Genomic DNA, 14,016 nt, shown 5'->3' with positions numbered 1-14,016 from the left:
TTTAGTGTGGCCAATCCACCTAACCTGCATATACGAACATAAGAGCATAAGAACTAGGAGCAGGAGTAGGCCATCTGGCTCCTCGAGCCTGCTCCGCCATTCAATGATATCATGGCTGATCTTTTGTGGACTCCGCTCCACTTTCCAGCCTGAACACCATAACCCTTAATCCCTTTATTCTTCAAAAAACTATCTTTATCTTAAAAACATTTAATGAAGGAGCCTCTACTGCTTCACTGGGCAAGGAATTCCATAGATTCACAACCCTTTGGGTGAAGAAGTTCCTCCTAAACTCAGTCCTAAATCTACTTCCCCTTATTTTGAGGCTATGCCCCCTAGTTCTGCTTTCACTCGCCAGTGGAAACAACCAGCCCGCATTTATCCTATCATCCCTTCAGAATTTTATGTTTCTCTAAGATCCCCCTCATCCTTCTAAATTCCAACGAGTACAGTCCCAGTCTACTCAACCTCTCCTCGTAATCCAATCCCTTCAGCTCTGGGATTAACCTAGTGAATCTCCTCTGCACACCCTCCAGTGCCAGTATGTCCTTTCTCAGGTAAGGAGTCCAAAACTGAACACAATACTCCAGGTGTGGCCTCACTAACACCTTATACAATTGCAGCATAACCTCGCTAGTCTTAAACTCCATCCTTCTAGCAATGAAGGACAAAATTCCATTTGCCTTCTTAATCACCTGTTGCACCTGTAAACCAACTTTTTGCGACTCATCTTTGAGTTGTGGGGGTGAAACCCACACAGACACGGGGAGAATGTGCAAACTCCACACAGATGTGACCCGGGTCCGGGATTGAACCCGGGTCCTCAGTGCCGTAGGCAGAAGTGCTAACCACTGTGCCGCCCCACCAAGGCTGGTTCTTAAGATTCCCTCAGCGCCGATGAGTCTGTATTCTACTCACCAAAAACAATAAAACAATTCTGGAACAGACTGTCCTGACTAGCAGGCTGCCTCAGTTTAAGTCTACTACTTAAAGGCATTTAACAATTATGAGTACATAGACCATAAATAATAAAATAAAACAAAAGAAAGAAATGGGAACAAAGGGAAGACTCCAACAAGGGCATGTTGTACTGTTGGAGGTGGTGTATTTCAGGCGAGATAGGAACATAGGAACTAGGAGCAGACGAAGGCAATTCCGTCCTTCAAGCCTTTTCTGCCATTCAATCAGATTGTGGCTGATCTCTTCCTGGTCTCAAATCCACCTACCTACCTGTTCCCCGTGTCCCTTTAACCCATTTTCAAAAATCAGAAATATATCTATCTCCTTCTTGAAACCATTTAATGACTCAGATTGCACCGCACTTTGGGGCAGGTAGTTCCACAAAATTCACCATCCTCTGCGAGTAGTTCCTCCTCATCTCCATTCTAAATCTACCGCCTGTCAACCTGTATCTGTGACCTCTCATTCTAGATTGCCCCCCAAGGGGGAACATTTGGTCTATGTTTACTTGATCAATCCCTTTTAATATTTTACTTTGGTCAGACCCCCTCATCCTTCTAAACTCCAGCAATACAAGCCTAAACCGTTTAATGTCTCCTCATACCTTTTCATCTCAGGAATCAATCTGGTGAACCTCCTCTGAACTGCCTCCAATGCTACCACATCATTCCTCAAATAACAAGACCAAAACTGGACACAATACTCCAGATGTGGTCGCAGAAACACTGTCACGTGAGTGCCCCTTTAAGAAATGTTTTGTCTTATCACACGGCTTCAGTGATCTCATTGTGTGGGCGGAGCTGGGCTGTGGCTCTGAGTTTTACTGTTGCTTTGGTTTGGGGTTGTTGTGCGACTCTGAGTTTTTTGCTTTCATTTTCACATTTGGTGCTGTATTCAGACAGACAAGCATCTTGGAGTCCCTCTCTCTCTGCATTTTAAAAACTGTTTCCAGATTACATGATAACTTGAAAAGAAATAACTGCTTTCTGGAAGGAATTCAAACCTGATGTTTTGAAAAGGAAACAAGATTATATACCAGGTCTCGAGTGCTGTGTGCTTGGCCACACCTTTGAAAAGGGGTTTCTGGTTTATGGGATCTTGTTACTAAATTGGAACAGCTTAAAGGGGGAATTTATTAAAGGTTATACATAGAGTACTGTAGCTGTGTGGGGTATTTATGTTTGTAGTTGATAAAATTACTTACTGCGTGTGTTTATAAAAATGTTAACTGAATTCGTAGAATAAACTTTGTTTTTTGATTAAAAGTGCTTAAGGCCTCTGTTGAATAACACCTGAAAGGTAGGCCCTTGTGCTCCTCGTAACCAAAATTAATAAACAGTTGTAGGTCAGGTGAACTCCATGATATACTTTGGAGTTTTCTAAACCCTGGCCTATAACAACCTGTTAAAATTGCAACAATATCTCTCTAGATTTATACTCCAATCCTTTTGCAATAAACGATAACATTCCATTTGCCTTTTTAATTACATGCTGTACCTGCATACCACCTTTCTGCGATTCATGAACAAAGACACCTAGATGCCTCTGCCCAAATGCATTTTGAATCTGCTTCCCATTAGATAATAATTTGCCTTTCTATTTTTTTCGGCCAAAATGGACAATCTCACATTTATCTAGATTAAACTCCCATCTGCCAAATCTTGGCCCAATCTCAGAGTCTGTAAATCATATTTATTCATTCATTGGTTGGGGGGGGGGGGCTCTAAGCCCCCTGACCAGGCTGATTACATGGAACGTCAGAGGGCTGAATGGGCCGGTCAAGAGAGCTTGCGTGTGTTTGTGTGTTTGAGGGGACTGAAGGTGGACGTGGCAATGCTACAAGAGACACACCTAAAGGTGACACACCAGACGATATTGAGAAAGGGGCAAAGGGGTATTCCACTCAGGGCTGGACTCAAAGACCAGGCGGACAGCGATCAACAAACGAGTGGCATTCGAGGCAGGGAGAATCCTATCAGACATGGGGGTTAGGTACATAATGGTGAGTGGGAATCTGAAGGGGGGTGCGGGTAGTACTTGTGAACATATATGCTCCGAATTAGGATGATGCGGAATTTATGAGGGGGATTTTAGGTAAGATCCCAGACTTAGAATCACATAACCTGATCATGGGAGGAGACTTTAACAGTCATCGATCTGGAATTGGACCGGTCAAAATCAAGGACAGGGTGGAGGCCGGCTGCGGCAAAAGAACTGAAGGGGTTTATGGAACAGATGAGGGGAGTAGACCCATGGAGGTTTGCACAGCCGAGGGCGAAGGAGTTTTTCTTTTTCTCACATGTCCACAAGGTATACTCTCGCATCGACTTTTTTTGTTTTGAGCAGGGCGCTAACAAAGGAGGTGGTGGATACGGAGTACTCGGCAATCGCTGTGTCGGATCATGCCCCACATTGGGTGGATCTACGGGTTAGTGTGAAGAGAGGGCAACGCCCGCTGTGGAGACTGGATGTGGGGTAGCTAGCGATAAAGCGATCTGTGGGCGGGTTAACAAGTCCATCCAGAACTACCTGGAAACAAATGATATAGGGGAGGTCTCTGCAGCGACGGTTTGGGAAGCTCTGAAGGCAGTGGTCAGAGGGGAATTAATCTCGATATGGGCCCACAGAGAAAAGGTGGAGCAGGCTGAGAGGGATAGATTAATGGAGGAGATACTCCAGGTGGACGGGAGATACTCGGAGACCCCGGACGCGGGGCTACTGAGGGTACAGCGGAGGTTACAGGCGGAGTTTGGGCTGTTGACCACAGGAAAAGCAGTGGAACAGCTGACGAAGGCAAGGGGGGTGATTTATGAGTACGGGGAAAAGGCAAGCAGAACGTTGGCACACCAGCTCAGGAAAAGGGAGGTGACCAGGGAGATAGGTAAAGTAAAGAGTAGAGGCGGGAATACTGTCCTGGACCCAGCGGGAGTGAACGAGGTGTTTAAGGACTTCCATAGTAAATTATATGAGTCAGAAACCCCGGCTGGGGTGGAGGGGATGAGGCAGCTTTTGGATCATTTGAGGCTTCCGAGGGTAGGTGAGGATCTGGTGGAAGGGCTGGGAGCCCCAATTGAGATTGAGGAAATAATCAAGGGGTCGGAGGGCATGCAGTCAGTCAAGGCCCAGGGGCCTAATGGCTACCGGGTGGAATTCTATAAGAAGTTTTCAGAAATATTGAGCCTACTGCTGGTGAGGACATTTAATGAAGCAAGAGAAAGGGAGTCCTCCCCCCAACAATGTCACAGGCCTCGATTTCATTGATCCTGAAACGGGAGAAGGATCCGGAGCAATGCGGGTCATACAGACCAATTTCTTTACTGAATGTGGACGCCAAACTGTTGGCTAAGATACTGGCCACAAGGATAGAGGACTCTGTCCCAGGGGTGATAGGGGAAGACCAGACGGGATTTGTAAAGGGCAGGCAACTCAAGGCCAATGTTCGAAGGCTTCTAAATATTATTATGATGCCCTCAGAAGGATGGGAGGTGGAGGTGGTGGTAGCAATTGATGCGGAGAAGGCTTTTAATCGGGTGGAGTGGAATTACCTGTGGGAGGCACTGGGAAGGTTTGGGGAGGGCTTTCTTGACTGGGTACGGTTGCTCTATCAGGCACCAGTAGAGAGTGTGCGTTTGAACCGGCTGAGGTCAGGGTACTTTAATCTACACCGATGATTATTATAAATACTCTGGCCATAGAGCCATTGGTCATGCCGTTAAGAGCCTCTAGGAACGGGCAGCACGGTGGCACAGTGGTTAGCATTGTTGCCTACGGCGCTGAGGACCCGGGTTCGAATCCTGGCTCTGGGTCACTGTCCGTGTGGAGTTTGCACATTCTCCCCGTGTCTGCTTGGGTTTCGCCCCCACAACCCAAAGGATGTGCAGCGTTGATGGATTGGCCACACTAAATTGCCCCTTAATTGGAAAAAATAATTGGGTACTCTAAATTGAAAAAAGTAAATAATAAAAAGAGCCTCTAGGAACTGGAAAGGGTTGGTTCGGAGGCGGGGTGGTGGAATGTGGAGCACCGGGTCTCGCTTTACGCAGATGACCTGCTATTGTGTATTTCAGACCCATTGGAGGGGATGGGGAAGTAATGCGAATCCTGGGGGAATTTGGCAATTTTTCAGGGTATAAATTGAACATGGGGAAAAGCAAAATGTTCGTGATCCAGGCAAGAGGACAGGAGAAGAGACTGGGAGAGCTGCCGCTTAGAATGGTAGGGAAGAGCTTTCGGTTTCTGGGAATCCAAATGGCCCGGGAATGGGAGACACTGCACAAGTTGTCTACCTATCCCGGCTGGTAGAACAAATGGAAGGGGAATTTAAGAGATGGGAAATGCTCCCGCTATCACTGGCGGGGAGGGTATAGACCGTGAAAATGACAGTCGTCCCCAGATTTCTGTTCGTCTTTCCATGCCTCTGCATCTTCAACCCAAAGGCCTTTTTCAAGCAGGTGAATAAGGTTATTTTGGGCTTTGTGTGGGCGGGTAAAACCCCGTAAGTGGAGAAAGTGTTGCTGGAGCGCAGTCGGGGGAACGGTGGGTTGGCGCTTCCGAACTTCTGCAATTACTACTGGTCGGCTAATACAGCCATGATTAGGAATTGGGTAGTGGGGGAGCGGTCAGCATAGGAGCGGATGGAGGCGGCGTCATGCAAAGACACCAATTTGGGAGCACTGATAACGGCCCCTCCTCCGTTCTCACCGGCCCGATACTCCACACGTCCGGTGGTGACAGCGGCTCTGAGAATCTGGGGGCAATGGAGGAGATAGAAGAGAGTGGAGGGAGCATCGGTTTGGACCCCGATTTATAATAATCATCGGTTTGTACCGGGTCGGCTAGATGGTGGGTTCTGGAGATGACAAAGGGCAGGAATTAGAAGGATGGGGCATCTATTTACAGATGGGAGCTTTCCCAGCTTGAAAGCCTTGGAGGATAAATTTGAATTGCCAGCAGGGAATGGGTTTAGATATTTGCAGGTGCTCGACTTCTTGAGAAAGCAGGTGCCGGCCTTTCCACTGCTACAGCCATGGGGGATACAGGGTAGAATAGTTTCCAGTACCTCGGTGGGAGAGGGGAAGGTTTCAGGTATTTACCAGGAGCTTTCGGAGGCGGCGGAAACTCCGGTGGAGGAGCTTAAGGGCTAGTGGGAGGATGAGCAAGGAGGAGAGATAGAGGCGGGTCTGTGGGCAGATGCCCTAAGCAGGGTTAATACCTCTTCATCATGTGCCAGGCTTAACCTGATACAATTTAAGGTAGTCCACTGGGTACACATGACAGTGGCTAGGATAAGTACGTTTTTCAGGGTAGAGGATAGGTGTGTGAGGTGCACAGGAAGCCCAGCAAATCATGTCCACATGTTTTGGGCATGCCCGAAGCTTAGAGGGTTTTGGCAGGGTTTTGCGAAGGCAAAGTCCACGGTGCTAAAAACACGGGTGGTACCAAGTCCGGAGGTAGCGACCTTTGGTGTGTCGGAAGAGCCGGGAGTTGAGGGAGCAAAAGAGGCTGACGTCTTGGCCTTTGCCTCCCTGGTTGCCCGGAGACGGATCTTGTTAATGTGGAGGGACTCAAAGCCCCCGAGTGTAGAGACCTGGGTTAGTGACATGGCTGGGTTTCTCAGTCTCAAGAAGATAAAGTTCGCCTCAAGAGGGTCAATGGTTGGGTTCAACCGGAGGTGGCAGCCGTTCACCGTCTTTCTCGGGGAAAATTAAAATGTCAGCAGATGCAGTATTCCGGGGGGGGGGGGTGTAAGAGGGCCAGATTGTTGTTTTATGGTTGGGGGTGTGAAGATTGGGATGGGGGGGGGGGGGGGGAAATGTTTATTATACCATGTTGATGTCATAGTTAGTTATTTTTATAAAAAATTTCAAATACCATAATAAAAATATTTTTAAAAACTATTTACTTATTGGTGTAAATAATAAATCCAAAGATTATCAGTGATATTTGGTTTTAAATATTGCTCTTACCATCTAGAATGATTAGATCCCAGATGGCCAACACCGAATCCCAGCAGGGTAAGGATGTAAAAAGGGTGAGGAACCAAGTGGTGATGAACAGTAATGGTGCCACTTCCAAGTTCTCCTGCCAGGATTAAAAGTGCGTCATTAGTACTGTTCCCACAAACCTGACGAAAAGGAACATTCAAGCATTAGCATTTTGAGACACTTTTAAAATAATCACACAATTCCAATTTCATTAGAATTAATTACGGTTCAAACTGATGAAGAGCAGACTGCACAGAAGCCAGCCATTCAGCACAAGTGGCTTGTGCTGGAGTTTAAATGCATCTATACAATTCACAACTATTCCTGTGGTAGAAAATTCCACACTCTCATCACTCTCTGGATAAAGAAGTTTCTGCTCAATTCCCTCGCTTTCTCACCATGGTATTCTCTGGAGATGAAGGCAGAAATTACATTGAACATTTTGGTTACTTTGTATTTTCGCAACTGGACACCAAAATCAATGGGTGGAATTCTCCGCTCCCCACGTGGCGTGGGAGAATCGTGGGAGAATCGTGGGAGGGCCTCCCGACATTTTGTACGCCCACCTGGCGTCCCCAGTGACTCTCTTTCCCCCCCCCCCCCCCCAAACTCGGAAAAATAGCCGCTCGCCGTTTTCATGGCGAACAGCGATTCTCCGAGCCCGATGGGCCGAGTGGCCGGCCCTTCACGCCCGTTTCACCACGGCAGCACCCACACCTGGTCGCTGCATTCGTGAAACGGGCGCCAGATGCCCGTTTGGGGCATCTAGGGGCCCGATTTGGGCGGGAGCACCGCGACTGTGCTCGGTAGGGGACAGGCCCGCGATCGGTGCCCACCGATCGTCGGCCAGCGTCCAAAATGGACGCACTCTTTCCCCTCCGCCGCCCGGCAAGATCAAGCCGCCACGTCTTGCCGGGCGGCGGTGGAGAAAGACGGCACCGCGCATGCGCGGGTTCGTGCCGTCTGCGCGCTGATGTCATCCGCGCATGCGTGGGTTGGAACTGGCAACCCGCGCATGACATCAGAAAAGCGCCGTTTCCGCGTCATTTCCGGCGCGACGAGGTCGCGGCCGGGAACGACGTGGGCCCGCTCCTAGCCCCCTGGGTGGGGTGAATTAGGTGCGGAGAGCGGGCCCTGAGGCCGTCGTGAACCTCGGCCGATTTCACGACGGCCATCCTGATTTTTATCGAGAGCGGAGAATACCGCCCTATCAGTTTAAAAAAAAACACATGACATTTTTCTTCTTGTGACGTGGGCGACACTGGCAAGAGCGTATTGATTGCCCATCCTGTGTTACCCTGTGGGGTATTCAGGTAGATGTGGAAGATACTTAGATTAAACAGCTTGTCCAACAGAAGCAAGAGCATGTGATATTGGGTGTAGGAGAAAGGAAATTGAAGGTCCATTTAATTCAGGAGGACAAGGTGGGTGTTGGAGAGTTGAGGCACTGCAGGGAATACAATGAGATGACTCAGTGACCTAAAGGAACAGAGAACTAGGAGACAATCAAGTCCGGAGGCACAATAAGTGAGCAGATAATGATAGCCCAGAAGCAAAATCATGGATAAGGATTAACAGGAGGCATTTAAAAAAAATAATAATTTGCGAGATGTAGGTGTCTCTGGCTAGGTCAGCTTTTATTGCCACCGCTAATTGCCTTGGAGAAGGTGTTGGTGAAATGCCTCTTGAATCGCTGCAGTCACTGAGGTATAGGTACACTCACAGTGCTGTTAGGGAGGGAACTCTAGGAATTTGACACTGAAGGAGCAGTAATATATTCTCAAGTCAGGATGGTGAGTGACTTGGAGGGGTAGTGACTCCAGGTAGTGGTGTTCCCAGGTATCAGTTGCCCGCATCCTTCTAGATGGTAGCGTCGTGGGTTTGGAAGGTGCTGTCTAAAGACCGTTGGCGAGTTCCTGTAGTACATCTTGTAGATGGTACACACGGCTGCCACTGTGCATCGGTGGAGCTTCTTCAGTGTTGTTGGAGCTGCACAAATCCAAACAAGAGTATTCCATCACACATCTGACCTGTGTCTTGTAGATAGTGGGCAGGCTTTGGGAAGTCAGGAGGGGAGTTACTCGAAGCAGGATTCCGAACTTCTGACCTGCTCTTGAGAAACAGTATTAATATGGCTAATCCAGTTCAGTTTCTGGTCTCAATAGCAACCCCCAGGATGTTGATAGCGAGGGAATGATAATGCCATTGAATATCAAGGACCGATGGTTAGGTCCTCTCTTGTTGGAGGTGGTTATTGCCTGGCACTTGTATAAAAAAGATGGAATTTTTGGTACATGAGCTGGCCTCTTGCTCGTTTCAGAGGTAACCAGTTAATCGTTTAATCACTAGATTTGTTCAACCTACATGAATTACTCATGTTTCAACTTCATGGTGCAGTCTAGAGCGGATCTCAAATCCCAGCATGCATTGCAGCCTTTCTGTACATCCAGAATCATGCCGGACGTTTCAGAAAACACACCTGAACTCGACCCTGAACCAAGGAAACAGCGTTTGCGAAACAGATGGGCCTCAGCTTGAGAAAGGTGAAAGAGTTACTAAATCTGAGAGAAAGTGGGTTGGGATAAAAGCTACAGGTCCATTATAAATCCCTTACCATGTGCTGCCAGAGGCAAGGCATTCGATGTTTCAGCAACTGTTGAAAGATTTTAGCATGTCTTTGAATTCTGTAAAGCAAACAGTTACATTTCATTATACATATGCAATGCAGCTTAATTTAAATGAGCATGCATTTATATAGCGTCTGTAACAACATAACGCAAGCCAAGAAGCTGCAGGGGCATTATCGAAGAAATTCTGACGCCAAGTCAAACAGGGAAATATTGAGACAGGTGGCCAAAATCTTGATCAAAGACGTAGGGTTTAAGGCAGGATCTTACAGGAGGAGAGATTTAGAGAGGAAATTTCACACTTTGGGGCTCAGGCAGCTGAAAGCACAGCCTCCTTTAGAACATAGAACATAGAACAGTACAGCACAGAACAGGCCCTTCGGCCCTCGATGTTGTGCTGAGCAATGATCACCCTACTTGAACCCACGTAACCCGTATACCCGTAACCCAACAATCCCCCCATTAACCTTACACTACGGGCAATTTAGCATGGCTAATCCACCTAACCCACACATCTTTGGACTGTGGGAGGAAACCGGAGCACCCGGAGGAAACCCACGCACACACAGGGAGGACGTGCAGACTCCACACAGACAGTGACCCAGCCGGGAATCGAACCTGGGACCCTGGAGCTGTGAAGCATTGATGCTAACCACCATGCTACCGTGAGGCCCGAAACTTTGGTGAGGTGATTAAAATAGATGATTTACAAGAGGCCAGACTGTGTTCAAAAGCAAGGTTCCCATGTCAGCATTACATAAAGGCCTCTCGTACAGGAGGAAATTATCCTTTTGGATTGTCGCCACACATCCAGGAAGGCGAAAGAAGGCCAACTTGCCCTGAACTGCTGGTGACTCATGATTAGTAACAAGAGAAGAGAAACACAATAACACGAGAGTGTCTCAGGCTTCATTTAGACTCAACAAGAAACTTGCATTTATTATCAAACTCAGAGGACTTCAATTATGAATTTGCTTTAAAATGTTGTCCTGTGGGCAAAGGGTAAAGCTAAATTGTACACAGCAAGGTCACACAAACTAGGAGCAGGAGTAGGCAATTCAGCCCCTCAAGCCCACTCTGCCATTCAATACAATCATGACTGATCTAATCTTGGCTGCAACTTTTCTGCCCATTCTCCACCACCCTTCAACCCATTACTAATTAAAAATATGCATATCTCCTCCTTAAATTTACTCAATGTCCCAGCGTCCACCGCACTCTGGGGTAATTTCTCCTCATCTCTGTTTTAAATCTGCTACCCCTCATCTTAAAACTATGACCTCGTGATTTATAATTGCCCCACAAGAGGAAACATCCTCGCCAAGTCTACTTTGTCAATCCCCTTTATCATTTTTTTTTCTTTATTTGTTCATGGGATGGGGTATCGCTGGCTGGGTCAACATTTATTGCCCATACCGGAGGGCATTTAAACGTCAACCACATTGCTGTGGGTCTGGAGTTACATGTAGGTCAGACCAGGTAAGGATCACAGATTTCCTTCCCTAAAGGACATTTGTGAACCAGATGGGTTTTTACAACAATCGACATGGTCATCTTTAGACTTTTAATTCCAGATATTTACGAATTTCACCATCTGCCCTAGGATTCGAACCCGGGTGCCCAGAACATTACACTGGGTTTCTGGATTATTAATCCAGTGACAATAACACTACGCCACTGTCTCCCTTCATGTGGGCAGCATGGAAGCACAAGTGGATAGCACTGTGGCTTCACAGCGCCAGGGTCCCAGGTTCGATTACTCCCCCCCCCCCCCCCCGAGTACCCAAAAAATGTTTTCAAATTAAGGGGAAATTTAGCGTGGCCAATCCATCTAACCTGCACATCTTTAAATTTGTGGGGGTGAAACCCACGCAGACATGCGGAGAATGTGTAAACTCCACACGGACAGTGACCTAGGGCCGGTATTCAAACCCGGGTCCTCAGCGCCGCAGTCCTAGTGCTAACCATTGTGCCACATGCCACCCTTCCTCTTCTCGCTGAGTTAGTATATCATGGGTTCAAGTTTGACTCCAGAGACGAGACCACATAACCTAGATCAGCTGACGAAGAGTTGCACTGTCAGGAGGTGCTGTCTTTCGAATGAGATGTCAAATATCTGGCTGGTCAGATGAACACGAGAAAAAAAGTAGCGGAGAAATCCTCTGTTGTCCTGGCCATCATTTATTATCCAGCTCACCCTGAAAACGCAGATAGTTGTGGGATCTTGCAGTGTGTAAATTGGCAACCACGTTTACTGAAAAAATGTGACTACATTTAAAAAAAAGTAATTTGGCTATAAATTGCTTTGGGGCATCCGGAGGGGACTATGAAAAAAAACGAAAATAGACTTGCATATGCCGCCTTCCACAATCTCAGTGCTTTACAGTCAGTTAACTCTTTTGGAGTGGAGCCATAGTCGTATTTTACAAAACGTGGCAGCCAATTTGTGCACAGCAAGCTCCCTGAAACAGCAACGTGATAATGACCAGATCATTTGTTTTTTTTTAAATGATGTTGGTCAAGGGATAGATATTGGCCAATAGGAGGTGGGGAGGTTTAAGGAAGGAATTCCATAACTTGTGGCTGTGGGGTTGGAGGATATTACAGAGATAGAAAGAGAATAGGCCATGGAGGAGTTTAAGGACAAGGGTGAGAATCAAAGTACTGCTTGACTGAGAGTCAATGTAGGCTGGCAGGCACAGTGGCAAGGGGTAAACGAGACTTTGTGTGCGCTGAGACATGGACAGCAGAGTGTTGGATAAACTTAAATTTAGTGTGTTTCTGGTCACTTACTCATTGTGGGAGTTGGCTGCGCACAAATTGGCTTCCATGTTTCTTACATTACAAGGGTGTCTACACTTCCAAGTACTGTTAAGTTCTTGGGACTTCATGAGGTCATGAAAAGTGCTACAGAAATGAAAACCTCTCTTTCATTTGAGTGAGGTTTGGGGTTGGATCCTCTGTGATCATGGTTTCAAATTTGATTCCTTAACAAATTACATTTCAGCAACACTGAGGACAGAAAAGAGAAGCCAGACTCTCAGTGACGGGTGTGACAGGCATAGAAAGGTGCAGTGACAGACGGCCACACACAGCGAGAGGCACGGTATTCGCGACAGGCACAAATGACATACGTGTCTAACGAATGTTCATAAAATCCAGCCAGGTATTTGGGCTTCTCGAGTAGGACAACCAAAGCCCAGAAAGCATCCTCTTCCTGCATGTTCATTAGGAGCATGGCTGCTATATAGGACATTCCTGACAAAATAAGATAAAAAAATAAATTGCATGCAGAATTCATGATTAAAAATCTCTATGCATTACACTAAAATGAAGTGCACACTTATATCAGATTATTAATTTTCTGTTTCATCAACCAGGGAACTGCAGTTTCTTCACTCAGGATTAAAACCATCCCATCCCTAGGAAAGCCATCCAGGGAAAGCTTTTCTGTAATTTCTCTGGACCTGCACATCTTCCCTGAATTAAGACACCCAAAGCTGGGCACAGTGCTCGAACTACAGTGAATTGAGTAGGTTCAGCATCACATTAGGGATACGAAGATAGTGCCGGAATGTTGAGTGAGGTAGAAGACAACTCATAGAATGGCGGAGCAGGCAAATGGCCCATTCTAACTCCCATTTCGTATGTTCTTAATACAGGCTCAAAGCAAGGCCAGATGATTGCTTGGTGTTGCCACAGGTTCATGAAACTGTTTCCAACTTTCAGAGGATAACTTTCGCCTAATGTAACTGCTGGGAATAAATAATTCTTAAGTTACTGCCACTTCAAAGCCTACCCCATTCAAACTCTACAAAAAGTATCAAAATTCTTGCTAGATCCTGGGTGAGGTGGGTGCTGTAAAGAAAAAGAGCATCTTCAATGAACATTCATTCCAAAACACTTCACAGCCAATGAATTACGATTGCTCCTCCTCTGTAAGCAAACATAATTGGCACTTTGCCCACAGAAAGGCCCCACAAATAGCAAATTATATGAGTGAGAAGTGTTGGCAGAGGGAGGAATGTTGGCTCAGCAAAAAAAAAACCCTGTTCTTTGGCCCTAATTGAATCTTTTAGGCCCATTTGAACAAACCACTGGAGTCTCAGTTTTATGTTCCAGCACAAATACTGGAGTGTTGACCATCTAGCATCAATTGAGAATGCTATCCATTGAGATACGTTGATAATAATGGATGTGCTCTTTGGAATAAATGAACTTTGAACATTCGCTAAGTTCTAGGCATCAGTTAGAGGTCTGAACTGCTGAACACTGAAAGATCTGATTGCTTTATTCCCTTTAAAGACAGCACAATCTGTTTGACTGGAACTCCATCCACCACCACAATTACCAGCCTTCTTCAATACCAGCGCATTTTGGCAGGAGTGTATACCATTTTCAATTCACACCTGCAGGAACACGCGAAGAATCTTTCAACAGCACCG

The 14,016-nt window shown here is 46.7% G+C and overlaps 1 protein-coding gene across 6 annotated transcripts in view; it reads right to left on the bottom strand.

Annotated features, from left to right (window-relative positions):
• Positions 1–14,016, bottom strand: part of si:ch211-266k8.4 (carabin) — a 232,649-nt gene that overhangs the window by 143,534 nt on the left and 75,099 nt on the right. For all 6 annotated transcript variants that reach the window (XR_005461913.1, XR_005461914.1, XM_038807941.1 and 3 more), the window contains 3 exons: positions 12,706–12,829; positions 9,559–9,628; positions 6,927–7,041 (listed from right to left, as the gene is read on the bottom strand). Coding sequence is in view for 4 of the 6 variants with exons in the window: in XM_038807941.1 (XP_038663869.1) it covers positions 6,927–7,041; positions 9,559–9,628; positions 12,706–12,829 (309 nt within the window). In the remaining 2 variants the exon portion in view is untranslated. The remainder of the gene's footprint in view (positions 1–6,926; positions 7,042–9,558; positions 9,629–12,705; positions 12,830–14,016) is intronic.

Source organism: Scyliorhinus canicula, chromosome 9, assembly GCF_902713615.1.
Source record: "Scyliorhinus canicula chromosome 9, sScyCan1.1, whole genome shotgun sequence".
NCBI classification, from domain to species: Eukaryota; Metazoa; Chordata; class Chondrichthyes; order Carcharhiniformes; family Scyliorhinidae; genus Scyliorhinus; species Scyliorhinus canicula.
Note: the sequence above shows the minus strand (reverse complement) of the source record. Positions and strands in the feature narration are given on the sequence as shown.